Below are 17,199 nucleotides of genomic sequence, written 5' to 3' on the forward strand. Positions count from 1 at the left end.
GAACTTAGTCAGGAAACTGGTGGAAGTACTATAATAAGCAAATGGAAATATCGTCCCTGGGCTCCTGTTGCTTATTATCCAAGTTTACAGGTGTAAAGAAATGCAGGGCTATTAGCTCTGATAGAGCTGTATCTCAAAGTGAAGAAAAACAAATAGAAAGTTACATTAAACAGTAATATTTACCATTTGTTCAACAAGGAAGGCTTGCACACTCTCACCCTCTTCTCGGGCTTTTAACTTCTTTTTCTTGTCTTGTTCATGGTTTAAACTATCTGCTTCAATCCTGGCATGAAGAGCTTCTAATGCTTGTATTTTTTCTTCCTTTTCCTTCTCCTCACGCTTCTTCATCTGAATGCACATTATCTAAATTTATTACTATACATCAAAGTAGATTCCTAACATCAAATTTGTTTAACTATTGTTTTTAATAAGGTACTTTTTAAAAAAAAAATACTTAAATGTGCCTTGGTTTCATTTCTACTTTATTCTATATTCACATGCAATTTTCAGTGATTGAAAATATTCTTGTAAAATATGAAGTCCCAAGATACCTATGTGGTTGATTTAATACATCATGGCAAACATGTCAACAAACATTTTGAAGTTAAAGATCATTATTTATCTTACTTTCATTGAGCATCAGAAACTGCTATAAATACAAACAAATGGTAAATGTGAAGAGCAATAATTATGTGTTCAGGTTTTCCTAAATCTATTCTGCCTTAGCCAGTGGAGAATGAGGGGCTTCATATAAAATTCTCAAACTGTTTCTCAAGACCCAAAAAAATAACAATGAGAGGCATGGAATGAAGCTGAGGTAAGGTGAATGGATGGTTCAGAGTAATTAATATTTGGCTTTAAATGCACAAGAGCGTGATGAACATGAATAACATCAATAATTTACAGGGAAGCTGGTCCGGTATTTGGAGAGCAAGTCTAACTAATTTGTCAGTTGTTCAAGGAAATCTCAACCAGAGTGGATAGAGGGCAACTAGAAAACGTGTTACAATTATACTTCCAAAAGGCATTTGACATGGTAACCTCTCGGAAAGTTAAGTCATATGATAAAAGGCCATGTGTTGGAGGTAGTGTATTGGTGTGGATAGAAAGAACATTAGCTGGGTCTCTGCATTAACAGTCCAGTGATAATACCACTAGGCTGTCACCTCCCCCTGGAGCTTCAAGGACCTGTAGGGCAGGATGGGGTTTGAAAGCAAATTATGCAGGAAGTGAGGAGGGATCACAGGAAGCAAGTGGTAAGGGAAATGGAGGGAAAGAGTGAAGGGTCTGTGGTAGAGAACAGGAGGGTCTGGGTAGTGGAGGAATTGCTGGTGAATGGTGTAGAGTGGCAAATAATCTGATAGGGAGTGGGGGTTAGGAGGTGTGATGTAGAGTAGCATAATGAGCAGGAGAGAGCAATGACTGGTATATGCAGAAACTGGAGGAAATCTTTCCTTTGTTAAACATTCATCAGCTTTAATGCAGGTAACTGTCTGGGGTGTCATGGTTAGTGATATGCAGGAAGTGCTTCCTCCAAGTGTTGCTCAAATAAACACTACTGCTTCCCAGTCCAACTGCTTGTTCTGTGGTGCTATGGAGTTTGTGGACCATGTATATACAGGGTGCGGGCATTTGCACTCCCTTTTCAGGGAGTGATCTTTGGTCACCCGGCACAGAGGAGCAAGGGCAGGTCAGAGGACCTTCTCATGGGTCTGCTCCTAGCCTGGCCAAACTGGCCATAAACAGGTCCAGGCAGAGGGCCGTGGAGGGGATTGTTATGGCCGATTGCCTGCCCTTCTTCCATGTTTATGTCTGTGCCAGAGTGTCCCTAGATAAGAGCATGCGGTGTCTACTACCACCCTGGAGGTTTTCAGGGAGAGGTGGGCACTGCGGGATGTGGAGTGTTTTATTTCCTCCTTCAATTTTGACTTAATCCCTGCTCTCTCCTTTACTTTTTGATCACGCAGCATTGCCCTTTGATGAGAAGGACACTGCTTGTCACTGGCCACTCCATGTTTCCTTTCTTCCTGGTGGTGGAAAATGAATAAAGATTTGTACACCTGTTGTCTTTCACTGTGTCTCACATCTGCACACACATTATGGGTACTGGGAGAAAATAAGCATTACTACTGTTAGGTGGTAGTGGGGTGAATAAATTTAAAAAAGAAAAGAAATATAACCAGGAGATTGAGAATCTCCTCAGTTTAGGGAACTGACGAAAAAAAAACACCGCCACCAACTTAAAGTCAGTATGGATATGGTATATAATAGATAGCCAATTGCTGCTGCCTATTTTAGCCTAAATTCAATTTTATCCCTATTATGTCAAAATTCATAAATTAAATACATGACGCGTTACAAATAGGAAGAAAAAGAGCACGTAGAAATAGACTGACAAGCAGGTTACCATCATAAGTCTGTATTCTTCAATTGCCTTCAAATCTGCCATTGTTTTTTCCTCCTTTTGCTTAATTTCCATCTGTCTTTTAGCTTCCATCTCTTCTGCAGCCTTGGCAATGCGGTGTGTTTCATCCTGCATTTCTTCTTTCATCTGTTCACTTATTAGTCTTACCATCAGTTTTCTATGATCCTCTTTCTCCCTAGAATAATCAGATAAGTACTAATAGACACATTATTCCATTTCAGCAGACCCACCATTTTATAATGGTAATTAAATTTTAATTAGTAATGGTTTGCTTGCATTGAACAGAAATTGTGAATATGGAGACAAGGTAGGTAGGCTAATTAATGATCTCATCAATGGGATAAATCAAGACGTTGAATGTCCAATGCATTTAGACTGACTTTACATTACAAAAGCAGATCACAAGAACTGCTATGATGCAGGAGAAGGTAAGCTGGCTCATTGTGTCTGCAACCAGCTCCCCCAAAAATCGTTTCACTTCATGTCCTTCTCCATTGTTCCTTTTCAAATAGCAAACTAATGAATTTGGATGCCCAATTTAACTTGCTTCCACTACACACCATCTCAGTCCTGGAACAATACTGCAGGAATTCCTCAGAACCAAGGTCCAGGTCCAAAGTCCAACTATTTTTGGTTACTTCATCAGGGACCTTTGTTCCATCATAAGATCAGTAGTTGGGATGATTGCACTATGTACAGTACCATTGGCAATGATTCAGGTCCTGAAGTAGTTCTTGTTTATAGACAACAGGACCAGGACAACATTCATATTTAAGCTGAAAATTGGCAAGAAACTCATATTATACATATATCTGGCAATAATTATCTCCAATGAGAATCTAACCATCTCCTTTTGGTATTTAGTGGTGTTATCATCATTGGAATTTCCCCATTATCAACATAATGGGAGTTAGCATAGCATGAACTGAACCAGCCATTTAAATATTGGGGCCACAAGTGCAAGTCAAAGTCTACGAAATCTGAGAAACTTCATGACTCCCTAAAGCCTGTCAACAATGTAAAGGCACAAGTGAGGAATGAAGAATACTCTTCACTTGCTTGGATGAATGCTACGAAGACACTCCACACCATCTAGGTACCCATCCATCACCAACACACAGTGCAACAGTGTGTACTATCCTCAAGGCACACTGTGGCAACTCACCCATGATCTTTGGACAGCACCTTTGAAACCCTACCTTCTACCATTAGAAGGACAAGAGCAGCAGACACACAAGAACACCACCACCTGAAAGTTCCTCATCAAGCCATACTTGATCTTGCCTTCGAACTATATCACTGTTCGTTCATGTCACTGAGTCAAAGTCCTGGAATTCCTTTGCTTATTGCACTGTGGGTATAAGTGCACCACATGGGTTCAAGAAGGCAGCTTATTACCACCACCTTACTGGTAATGAATGCTGGCCTAGTCAGTGACACGTATATCTTGTTAACAAATAAACAAGAATTCTCAGACTTTTTACTCCAGACTTTAACCCTCATGTGAAGAAGTCTTATTCTTATTTTGCTCTTGTTTTTTATGCCAATTAGTTTACATTTGTAACCCACTTGATTTTGATCCTTTCATAGGGAGGAACTGTTCCAATTTATCTATTTTTGCCATAATCCTCATGATTTTGGATACCTCTATCAGATCTCCTCTAGGTTTTCTAAATAGGAAAAATAGTCTTAACTTCTCCAATCCCTCTTCATAACTGAAGGTCCTGATGCCTATGACCATGCTAGCAAATCTTTGCTGCACATTCTATAATGCCTTCATATTGTTCCTAAAGTGTGGCACCCAAAATTGGGTGCAATAATCCAGCTGAGGTCAAACTAGTTAGTGTCTTATACAAGTTTGGCATAATCTCCTTGCTCTTGTACTTTGTACCCAATTGATAAAAGTCAGGATACTGCATGCTTTATTAATCACTCTCTCACCCCCTTCCTGCCATTTTTAATTACTGTACTTATGTTTGCCATAACTGATAGTGCTACACCTCAGGTAGCAAGTACATCCCTTAGTACACGAATGAGGCAGGAGATTAGTTAGTTCATTGGTAGGGTTTTGTTAACTAAAAAAATCCCTGAAACAATTGTTTTCCAAAGTCCACATTTTTAAAGATGTTTTCTTGTGTCTGATTTTGATCGATGCCATTGGATCTTGGCACTCCTGAGAGACTTCTGGCAGCTGGTTTCTGATAATATTAACTAAATGTTATGCTTAACTTTGCTTTATCCAAAAAGGTGAATTATTCAATTCCATTCTTCACAAAGAGAATAATTGTGAGATTTAATGATGAAAACATCGACATTATGGTTCAGACCCCGTTTCCTTACAAGGAAGGAAAGAATCATCCATCAATGAAACATTGTACAGGCCCAGGCAATGTCAAAAAAAAGGTTAGATTTAATAAAGTTTTGCAGTCTTGTCACCCTCAGTGTTTTCTCTAAGTGTTGTCCAACACAGGAGTGCTGATTCATCAGCCAACAGAGAATGGTTTGTGGTAATCAGCAGATTTCCTTGCCCATGATTAGCCAGATGTCATGAGGTCCCTAGTAAATGTTGAGGACTCCCAGGACAACTCCCTCCTGTGCCACTACTTCTGCTGAGTCTATTCTGTTTGTAGGAAAATGCATAGCCAGGGCTGGTGATGGTCATGCCTGGGACATTGTCTGTAAGGTATGATTCCACGAATATGACTATGTGAGGCTGTTGCTTGATTAGTCTGTGAGATAACTCTGAGTTTTGGAACTACCCCCAGATGCTAGTAAGGAGGACTTTGCAGGATCGATAGAGCTGTTTCTGCCATTGTCGTTTCCTATGCTTCCATTGATGCCAAGTGACCTGTTTGGTTTAATTTCTTTATTGAGATTTTGTGGCGATTGACACAACTGAATGGCCTGCTAGGTTATCTCAGAGGGCAGTTAAGATTTAACCATATTTCTATGGCTCATGACTCACGTGTAGTCCAGACCAGGAGAGGATGGCACATTTCATTGTCTGAATTACATTAGTGAACCTAGCAGCCACAGATGTCTTTCAACAATTCAACAAATCATCTGTGCACAACTGAAAAAATGGACATTGCTTACTTGTCTATTTCTGCTTGTCGTTTTTTTCTAAGTTTTAACATTTGTTGTTTTGCTGAAACGAATAGTCTGATATTTTCATCTTCCAATTCTTCTTTTTGGTTTTCTAGTGCTTTAATGATCTTCAGGTTTGCAACATGTGTCTGAAATAGAATAACATACACTTAATAATCTATTAAAGTCATGTTTTTTCAAGATTTCCAGTGGTATATTTCATTTGAGTTTAGTTGTTCAGAGTTCAAAGGTCTTAGTCTCTATAAATTAAAGTACACCATTTTGACACAAGGGCTCAAGGATCTTGCTGTATTTGCTTTAGAGCAGGTAGAATCTTAATAGGGAACCGTATAGAGATATACAAAATAATTGAAGAGTTGGTTACAGTTTCCGCTGATAGATTGTGAAGGGCAGGTACATTAGTTTAAATGTTGCATTAGTCAGAATAGACTGATGTCAGGCATCTTTCCCCAGGAAATTGGGAGCCTCTGGAATAAATTACCAGTTAGCAGAGTAGGAACTGACTCTGCAATTTACAAGAGCAAGCTGGGCAGGTCCATCACTGGGGCAGAAATCAGATCATAAATAAGGTGCAACATAATTTTATATAGCTCATTCAGATCCCCTTCCCCACCCTGCCTCCTCTGCTCCAAGGAAAACAAACTCAGCATACCAGTCTCTCTCCTCATAACTGAGACTTTTCATTCCAGGCAACTTCCTCGTTAATCTCTTCAGTACAATCATACCCTTCAAATAAAAAAGGGGTGACCAGAACTCCATACAGTATTCCATGTGTGGCTTAACCAATGATTTATAAAGTTGCAACAAGATTTCCTTATTCCTACATTCTACACCCCAGAAAATGAAGCTACATCTCATATGCCTTCTTTACCACCCTGTCCACTTGTGCTGACACCTTCAGCAATCTGCGGACTTGTACACGAAGATCCCTTTAGTATTCCTCAGTACTCAGTACACCCACCCATACATTGCGTATATCCTTTCCTTATTAGGCCTCCCAAAATGCAGCACTTATCAGGATTAAATTCAATTTACCAGATGATCAATATCAGACTGTAGCCTGAGACCATCCTCCTCACTATCAACAACACCAAAAGTTATCCATGCCATCTTCAAACTTAGTAACTGTACCTTCTACATGCACATCCATCGCATTATTGTACATAACAAACAGCAAGGGTCCCAGCATCGTTCCCTGTGCTACACTGCTGGTCATAGGTTTCCAATCACAAACATCACTCAAGCTTCACCCTTTGCTTTCTATTTGCAAGCCAATTTTGCATTCAGTTTGCCAACTTGCTTTGGATCCCATGAGTTCCTTATGACCAGCCTTCCACATGGGACCTTGTCAAAGGCCTGACTGAAGTCCATGTATACAACATCAACTGCAGTACCATTATCAATATATTTAGTCACTTTTTCAAAAACCTCAAATATTCATAAAGGATCTCCCTCTAACAAATCTATGCTGACTATCCATAATCAATCCCCTGCCTTTCCAAAGGTTGATTAATCCTGTCCCTCAAATTTTTTTGGAATAATTTCTCTATTACAGACATTGGACTAACTGCTTTGTAATAACTTGGCCTGTCCCTACTGTCTTTCTTGAACAAAGAAATCACATTAGCTATCCTCGAGTTATCTGGCATTTGTCAATGGCTAGTGAAGTATTAAATATATCCACCTTGCCTCTCATAGCAGCCTGGAATACATCTCATAAGGCACTGGGGATTTATGTGCCTTTATGCCTGTTATAACATTTAATACCTTCTGTTATTACATTTAACAAGTTCCAGAACCTCACCATTACAATGTCTTTCTCCTCTGTGAATACAGACGAAAAGTATTAATTTAAAACCCCACCCATGTCACTCTGAGCACAGCTTGCCCATTTGGTCTCTAATAAGTCCCACTCTTTCCCTGATAATCCTCTTACTTTTAATATACTTATAAAACGTTATGGGGTTTTTCTTCATAGCATCTACCATCATCCTAATTAAACTCCTACACTCTATACTTTTGAAGGGCTTCCCCTGTTTTTAAGGCACTGTACCTGACATATGCTTCCTTCTTCTAACTTATCAAACTCTCAATATCCTTTGATTTCCATGGTTACCTAGACTTGCTGCCTTTGCCATTCACTTTTGGGGGAACATGCTAACACTGAATTCTCACTGTACTACTTTTAAAAGGCTCCCACTTTCCAAATATAGATTTACCTGCAGGTAACTGCTCCCAATCTATGTTTGCAAGATACTGCCTAACGATATTGAAATTCACCTTCCTCCAATTTAAACATTTAATTTCTGCACTATCCTTATTCCTTTCCATAAGAACTCTGAAATTACAAAGTTACTCACTATCCCCAAAATGCTCGCACACTGAAACTTCAACCACTTGACTGGCTTCATTCCCTAGGATTAGATCCAGGTCTGCCATATTTCTAAAAGGACTTCAAAATTTCCATCCCATCTAATCCTTTCATGTTAAAGTGATCCTAGCTAATATTAGCAAAACTGACATCCCCAACATATAACCCCATTTCTCTAAGACCTTTGTGATTTCACTGATTTGATTCGTTTATTGTCACGTGCATTTTGTCTTCCAAAACAATGCAACATGTAACTACTGGCTAAATGCAAAAAAAAACCTATATCTTGTTAACTACAAGAGTCTCTTGTAGTTAGATTTTTTTCATCTAACCTCTGACCTCCAGCATTTGCAGTCCTCACTTTCTCCTTTTTTTTTGTATCTACTGTACTAGACCAAGCAGACCCTGGACTTTTCTACACTTAAAAGACAATGGTGGCAGAAACCTTCATCACGAGCATCAGCTCATACAGCACAGAGAACCGCAGGCCCATACAATAGGTTTCTCCTCCTCCTTTTGTGCCCGAGTATATAATTTGATACTACCCCTTCTGTTGAAATCTCCTACGATATAAATATCTGAACTGTTACTAGCAAATGATAGTGAGTGGTAATGAATGCTTTGAATTGCTGCTGTGCTTGCATGTATCAGAGCCTGGGATTGTTGCTGAAGAGAAAAGGCCAAGTTAAATTGGTGTCATTCTGAACAGACTTAACATGGTTTTCAGTAGATGGGCTGAGAAGGTAATGGGCTTAAATGTATGCTGCCTGGTCAGTGAGCTATAAAACAGAGGAGAAAGGGGTTATTTCAACCCTGGCTTTGTGACAATTTTCCAATAATGCCACTGAGATCACCCTTCTAAGGATACCTGGAATCTCTAGAGTTTTAAAGTCTCGATAGTGTTCTTCCCCTTCTTTTTGCAACCAGTGAGAAATGTAATAAGGACATTAAGTGATTCCCAAACAAACAATTCAGTGTGGCTACCTGAAAATATACATGCACCATGCAACTGTGCTAGATAGTTGGAATCATTTGGTTTCAATGAACATAAGGATTTGGTGATGAAACACATCAATTCAAGTAAGCAATTTAATGTACACCCAGCTGCAAACAGGCATTTTTTCTCCTACCTTCACTGATATGACACTCAACATAGCTGATGCTTTAATGTCTCCAAGGAAGCAGGATGCTACTCATACCATGTTAACTGGTGTATTAATCTTACAATTCTTACACATTGCTCTTCTGGTGGCATTCACTACGAGAGAGACCTCTTTCCACAATCTCATATCTTTCCAGAAAATTTGTAATACACCATCAGGGAAACAAACAACTCTTCTTTCTCATTTCATACATATTTTTTTCTACACATTAGTGAGCTAAAAATACCTCACTTACCATTCATTTGTAACTGAATATTTGATCTTTTTGAGTGATACATAGTTTTGTTGAATGAACCTTATGGTTCAAATTCAGGGTGATAAATTCAGCAAGATATTACAATCTGGCTGGTTCCATTGTTTTAGTTCCTTATGGGAACATCCATATGAGCACTATTCTCTCGGTGGTGTCCATACTGAAACTATTCAGCATGTAGTACAAATTCCAGGGGACATTTGGCTTCAGTAATACCACTTTAGCGGCACTGCTGATTAAAGTTTTGATCCCAAATTACCTTCTCAGTTTAATATTTGAAGGAACTTAAGCCCAGCAGCAAGAGTACATACAGATAGTAACAATGCCAGGTGTTCACTACATTGTAATAAAGAAACTGACATTAAAAATATAGTAAGGCTACTATACGATGGGTGAGCCAGTGCAATTGTTGTACCACCTCATATCCTTGGACTGATAAGAAACTTTAAGCTTATATTTGCTGAAAATATTTAACTAAGGACAATGTGCAGGAATTTTCTTTTCTTGTACCACTCATTTTTGAAGTTATGTTAAAATATCCACAATAACCAAAGTATTTACAATCTTAATCCATGTAAGAATCAGTTTCTCCAAACAAATTTGAGACTACAACAGAAAGTTGAAAATTCACATTATAAAATCATTAATAAGTGTGCCACAATAACAAACCATCCAGATTTCTGGAAGTAATGTTATCCAACTGCTTGAAATACTTAAGATGTATTATTCCTACCTTATGATTCATCATATTGTTGTTTTTTTCTTGGCTCTTCAGTTGTTCAATTTTATTGAGCTCCCACTGATACAGATGAGCTAATTTCTTAATTTCTTCTCCCTCCTTTATATATTGTTGTTTCTCCAGTTCTTTTAAATGTCCATTTTCCTTTATTCTAGCATCAAAGGCAAAAATTTGAAAACGTATGTTTAAATAAAATCAGAAACTGAACAGTTTTCATGGACATCCATTCAGAAAAAAACTGCCTATCAAGATATATTTAATGACTCAGGTTCTCAAAATTGTAACAAGGGAATTTATAACTACTGGCAGTTGTAATATAAAAGGATAAGATCAATCTTTTAAGTGCACTAACTCTGTCAGATAGCTGCACCACCAATATTCATGGCATTTTATTGGGTCCCCCCCACCCTCATTCCCCACAGTACCCTAAATTTATTCTTGAGATATTTATCCAATCCCTTTTGAAGCACTGGTTGAATTTGCCTTCCAGTACATTCCAGATCCAAAGTTCTAGCTATGTAAAAAAGTTTTCCTCATGTCACTTTTGGTATCTTTTGCTAATCACTTTACATTAATGTCCATTGGTTTTCAACTTTTCAGCCAATGGAACAAATTCTGTCCAGATCCTTCATGATTCTGAATATCTACATCAAATCTCCTCTCATTCTTTTCTTCCTTATGAAAATTAACACCCGTTTCACCAACCTATCCAGATAACTGAAGTGGCTTATCCATGAAACATTCTGATAAATCTTTTCTGCACATTTGTTAAAGCCTTGACATCCTTCTTAACATGTGGTGCCTAGAACTGGACACAATACTGCAGTTGAATTGATGTATAAAGGTGAATCATTTCTTTTGCAATTTTTGCTTTTGTTTATAAAATCCAAGATCCCCAAAGTATTTTAACTACTTTCTCAGCCCACTCTGATATCTTTAACATCCTGCACACACAAATTCCCCGTTCTTGTTTTTAAAATGTAATCTATATTTTTAATCAACCTGTCCAGAAATGTGATTACACACCTCTGGGGCAGATGGAAATTGAACCTGGGCCTCTTGGTCCAAGGTTAGGGGTGCTACTACTGCACCACATGTTCTTACATCCTTTCAGAAGCATACCTTTAATTTATATTATGCCCCTTATTCTTTCAACCTAAGTATATTATCTTTCACTCCACTGCATTTGATTTCATCAGCCAAGTGTTTGTTCAGCCCATCTACTTGTCTCTGTCTTCTTGAAATATATTACCCACCACACAATTGTTCACCACTACCCATTTGGTCCGTCAATCAGCAAAACTTAGTATACATGTTGCCCTTTTATTCAATGGATTTCAATTTTGTAAACAGGTACAATATATTTTTTATTTATTCATGAGATGTGGGTGTCACAGGTTAGGCCAGCACTTATTGCCCATCCTCAATTGGCCATAGGTCAATTATGAGTCAACCACATTGCAGTGGGTCTGGAGTCACATGTAGGCCAGGTGAGGTAAGGATAGCAGTTTCCTTCCCTAAAGGATATTAGTGAATCAGATGAGTTTTTCCTGACAACTGACAATGGATTCATGGTCATCCTTAGACTCTTAATTCCAGATTTTTATTGAATCCAAATTCCACCATCTGCGATGGCAAGGATTTGAACCCGGGTCGCTGGATAAACAGAGTCAAAACGTGTGGTGACTCTGGAAAAGCACAGTTGGTCAGGCAGCATCTGAGGAACAGGAAAGTCGATGTTTCGAGCATAAGCTCTTCATCAGGAAAGCTTATACTAGAAACGTCGACTCTCCTCCTTGGATGCTGCCTGACTGGCTGTGCTTTTCCAGCGTCCCACACTTTTTGATTCTGATGTCCAGCATCTGCAGTCCTCACTTTCTCTTCCATGCTGGATAAACAGTCCAGTGACAATGCCATTAGGCTATCATCTCCCCGCTAGAAATGCACTTTCTCAAATGTATTTTAGCAGTCTGCATTACTCAACTGCATTACCTCCATCAAATTTGTCTGTTCAATAACACAATCAAGTTAGTCAAAAACTTATTTTATTTGAACAAATAGTACAACTTTTCCTTAATTAATCATCACTTGTCCAAGTGACTGACAACTTTATCCTATATAATCACCTCTAAAGGCTTTTCGGTCACTAAGAATTTATTGACTAGTCTGCAGTGTTGCATGTATCTGACACCCTTCTTTAAATTAGAGTATAACATTTGCAATTCTTAGTCCTCTAGCATCATGCTGGCATCAAAGAAAGCTTGGAAGATTATGGCTGGTGCCTCCATTAATTCAACCTTTACTTAGATAATGTAACAACTCACAAGGGATCCAACCCAATCCAACATATTAACTTTAAATGCAAATATCGTTTCTCATATAGAGTCATAGAATCATAGGGGTGTACAGCACGGAAACGGACTCTCCTCTATTAGTTTTTTTAGCTCATCCAGTGTCTCCTCTTTCTTGGTAGCACCTTCTTCCTCGGTAAACACAGATACAAAGTACTCATTTAGTACCTTGCATATGCTCTCTACCTTTTTGATCCCCAATCAGCCCCACACATTGTCCTTCTAATGTTTTAAAATAACTTTTGGATTCCCTTTTATATTCACCATCAGTCTTTTATGCTTTTTCTTTGCTTCTATTTTTTTCCCCCCATTTCTGAGTTATCAACTTGATTCTGATTTGAATGATCATATTGATATCTGTCATGCACACATTATTTCCACATCATCTTATTTTCTATTTTGTGTATATTCCAAGAAAATATGGTTTTGCTTGCTCCATCGTTCCCCTTCCTGAGAATGTACCTCAGAAGTACCTTAACTATTTCCTCTATAAAGGCTGCCTGTCTCCTGTTTCCTTACAGTTTTGCCTGTCAATCTTTCATTTCACTTGCCTGAGACAACTATGTTCTCATCGTACTAAAATTAGCTGTTACTCAATTAAGTACTTTTCCTCTCGATTGTACATTGTCTTTCTATAGCTAACTAAATCTTTTGGCACTCTGATCTTTTGCTAAATGTTTTCTCTTTGACATTTGATTCACATGACCTACTCATCTTCAGAACCTGATCTAGCAATGCCTACTCCCTTGTTTAGCCAGAAATATACTGACAAAGAAAATTCTCCTCAACAGACTTCAGAGATTCTTCGCCCTCTGCTGTTTACGCTCTTATTGTTTTAGCATATATTAGGATTATTAAAGTCCTTAAATGTCACTGCTGTATAGTTCTTTTAACTTCAGTTTATTGTCATTGTCATCCTCTCAGGCCTGGTAAAATTCTGAACCAATACCACCACTTCTTGTTTCTTTCCTTCCCTTTCTTTCCTGAACACATTTAACATTTCCTTATTTGCACTTACCATTTCCAGTTTTCGAAGAGTGCACATTGCTCTTCATCATCCATTTTTTCCTAATATAATTGTATTATCTTTGGTACTGATTTTGATATGCTTTGCGATCCTTTCATACTCACCTTTGTACAACTCTCCCTAAATGACATCTGATATCAGGAGGACAAGAGAGATTATTTCAATAACAACAGAAATTTAAACTATACTCACTGCTGTTGATGAAATTCAGCAAGGGCCTTTCTCTTTTCTTTATCTTTCATTAATTTTTGATATTCTTCATCCTCACCCAAGTTAATTCGACGTTGAATTTCCTCCATATAGCTTTTCTCTTCTCTTTCATGAAGATTATTTTTTTTTCTCTTCAGTTCAATCTGTGCTTCACGTTCTTTCAGGGCTTCAGTGAGCATCAGCGCAGCCTAGGTAAAAATGTATTTATACAGTTTGTACAGTCATGATGCTGAGAATGTAGTTGATGCTACAAATTGCTGGACATAAATGGGTTTTTAAGTTAAAGGCAAAAATTCAAAAAATTTATGTACCTAAGTGAATTCCAGCATTGAATTACAGATTTTATATGAATCCTTCAATCAAACTTGTCCACACTAACCAGATATTCCAATCCAACCTAGGTCCATTTGCCAGCATTTGGACCATATTCTGCTAAATCCTTCCTATTTATATTCCCATCCAGATACCTTTTAAATGTTGTGATTGTGTCTGGCTCCACCACTTTCTCTGGCAGCTCATTCCATACCCCAAATGATCATTCCTAATTATGAATTACAAGCAGATTACCCTTTTTTTGCATATGGCAATTTGAATTTTGAGCGGTTCTATATTGAATAGAATAGAGTAGCAATTTATTGTCACTTGTATTTTTACAAAACAAAATACAGTGAAATGTGTTTAAGTTGCCAAACCCTGGGGCCTTTATTAATAACAGAAGTCATATATAGAATCATAGAGATATACAGCATGGAAACAGACCCTTCAATCCAACTCATCCGTGCCAACCAAATATCCTAAAGTAATCTAGTCCCATTTTCCAGCATTTGGTCCATATCTCTCTAAACCATTCCTATGCATAAACCCAATCAAATGCCTTTTAAATGTTGTAATTGTACTAGCTCATTCCATACACACAGCACCCTCTGCATGAAAAAGTTGCCCATAGGCCCCTTTTAAATCTTTCCCCTTTAACCATAAACCTATGCCCTCTAAGTTTTAGACTTTCCCCACCCCGGGAAAAGGCCTTGACTATTCACCCTACCCATGCCCCTTATGATTTTACAAACCTCTATATGGTCACCCCTCAGCATCCGATGCTCCAGGGAAAATAGCTCCAGTCTATTCAGCCATTCCCTGTAGCTCAAACCTTCTAACCCTGGCAATATCCTTGTAAATCTTTTCTGAATTTTTTCAAGTTTCACAACATCCTTCCTGTAACAGGAAGACCAGAATTGCATGCAGTATTCTCATAGTGGCCTAACTAATGTCCTGTACAACTTTAACATGATTTGTCAACTCCTTTACTTAATGCACTGAATAATAAAGGCAAGCCTACCAAACATCTCCTTCATTATCCTATTTATCTGTGACTCCACTTTCAAGGAACTATGAACCTGCACTCCAAGGTCTCTTTGTTCAGCAACACTCCCCAGGACCTTACCAATAATTGTAAAAGTCCTGCCCGATTTGCCTTTCCAAAATGCAGCTCCTCAAATTTATTTAAATTAAACTCCATCTGCCACTCATCGGCCCATCTGATCAAGATCCCATGGTAACTTCTTTGCTGTCCATTACACTTCCAAGTTTGTTGTCATCAGCAGAGTTACTAATCATACCTATGTTCACATCCAAATCATTCTTATAAATAGCAGTGAACCCAGCACCAATCCTTGTGGCACAATGCTAGTCACAGGCATTAAGTCTGAAAAGCAACCCTCCAACACAAAATAAGATGTTTTCTGGGCTGGTTTCTGGGAAGATATGAAATTTTCAAAGTAGTACAAATTTAAAGTTACCTACACTTAACCTCAAGGATGAGGGCTGAAGGGCTTGTACTATGCTGTACAGTTCTATGTTCTTTTCATCTCCTCAGATGTCTCAGTCTGTAACTCCTCTCAAATTCAAGGCTCAGCTACTGCCGGGTAGTGTAGTGACACTTGAGAGTGTGGTATCTCTGTGTGGCCCCTTGAGTTTACATTCCGTGACCTAATCCTGAGCTTATGGAGCTACTCTAAACACAATTTTCACAATTCACAAATCAACTGTGAATGGTGACCTTTGTTAACTTTTGTCTTGACTATTCCAAAGAACTCCTGGTTACCCTTCACTTTCAACTTTCCCTAAACCAGAAGTCATTTAAAGCTCTGTTACCCATGCCCTTACTCAGGCCAAATTAAATTTATCTATTATACCTGTACTCAATTACCTTCTGGTGAAACAAGTGAGTTATGAAACTCTCATCTTGCTTTCAAGTTGCTTCATACTTCCTACTTTGCATCTTCTCCAGAGCTAGAATCTCCAAGATGGCTGTGCTTCTCCAATTCAGGCATCTTAACCATCCCTGATTTTAATGTTTCCATTACTGGTGGCCATATTCTCAGTTTCATATGCACACAATTATGGAATTCCCTCCTTAAGCCTCCCTGGCTTCTAGCTTTCTTTCGTCCTTTAAGACACTCCATACAACTTATGTCTTTGACTATGGTTTACAATCATTTGCTCCAAAATTGCTCTTTGAGATATGGTGTCAAATCTCATTTTAAAATGAACCTGTGAAGCATCCAGGAATATTTTATTACAATGCTATTGCTGTATACTTGACAAATGTTTACTTGATTTCCTTGTGTGTATTTGAATCACCCAAAACATGCAACATCATGTTCTTCTACCCAGTTGGAGCCGTGATAAAAATAACTCATTCCTTTTAGATCACCAGTCCAATTCCTATAGATAAGTGCAAGCCTACAGTTAATTACAACTATTGTTTGTACATGCACTTTACAGTCAGATACTTGTAAAGTCTTCAGTTCTGCATTTAATTATTACTTCTTTTTAAAATAACATTCATACTTATTGAATGTAATAAGGTTAAAAATTTTACTTGAATGCTTTAGTAACCAACAAAAACCTGAGACATGTTTCTATAATGCATTGTAGAGATTGATCTAATACACCATACCCAATTTCAAAGGATGAACTATGTTATTTTTCAGCAACTTTTGCTTAGGTTCATTTCCTAAATTATTTTTAAAGCTACCATTAGAAATATAGGAATGGGAGAAAATTCATTCATCCTTCAAAGTTATTCTGCCATTCAATGAAATCGCAGTTGGCCTGTTCTCACCGATGGCAATATAATAGTAAACTTTGAAGACTGAAATCAACAGGTATGGATCATTGCCACCACCCTTTTCTCCATCTTCATTGCCACCATTCTTCATCTTGTCAAGAACAAACTTCCCAGTGATGTGGAATCATGTACAAGATGGACGGAAAACATTACAACTTCAATCAATTAGAATGCAAGAAGAAAACAACGCTGACATCACTCCACTCTCTTGGTCGGGATTCATCTTCATGCCTTCGCCGAAACACACTGAATAATTGATCTCAGCCTCAACCTCAAAAAATACCTAAGTCCTTTACCAATCCATCTGAGGGCAAGCTCTGGTCTATCCCTCCATTAAGATCAAAGGAGAAATCCTCCCAATCATGGCACATTTGACTTACCTGTGGAGCTACTTCTCATCTAAGGCTGACCATCAATATGGA

The 17,199-nt window shown here is 38.2% G+C and overlaps 1 protein-coding gene across 5 annotated transcripts in view; it reads right to left on the reverse strand.

The window, feature by feature from the left end:
* The window catches only part of cfap210 (cilia and flagella associated protein 210), a 194,296-nt gene that overhangs the window by 1,457 nt on the left and 175,640 nt on the right, over positions 1–17,199 (reverse strand). For all 5 annotated transcript variants that reach the window (XM_087989041.1, XM_043693681.2, XM_087989042.1 and 2 more), the window contains 5 exons: positions 13,630–13,835; positions 10,054–10,210; positions 5,522–5,661; positions 2,408–2,600; positions 184–348 (listed from right to left, as the gene is read on the reverse strand). In XM_087989041.1, coding sequence (XP_087845167.1) covers positions 184–348; positions 2,408–2,600; positions 5,522–5,661; positions 10,054–10,210; positions 13,630–13,835 — 861 coding nt within the window. The remainder of the gene's footprint in view (positions 1–183; positions 349–2,407; positions 2,601–5,521; positions 5,662–10,053; positions 10,211–13,629; positions 13,836–17,199) is intronic.

This window comes from Chiloscyllium plagiosum, unplaced genomic scaffold (genome assembly GCF_037043375.1).
Source record: "Chiloscyllium plagiosum isolate Xiang-an unplaced genomic scaffold, Cpla_swu_hap1 HiC_scaffold_7, whole genome shotgun sequence".
Classification (NCBI taxonomy): Eukaryota; Metazoa; Chordata; class Chondrichthyes; order Orectolobiformes; family Hemiscylliidae; genus Chiloscyllium; species Chiloscyllium plagiosum.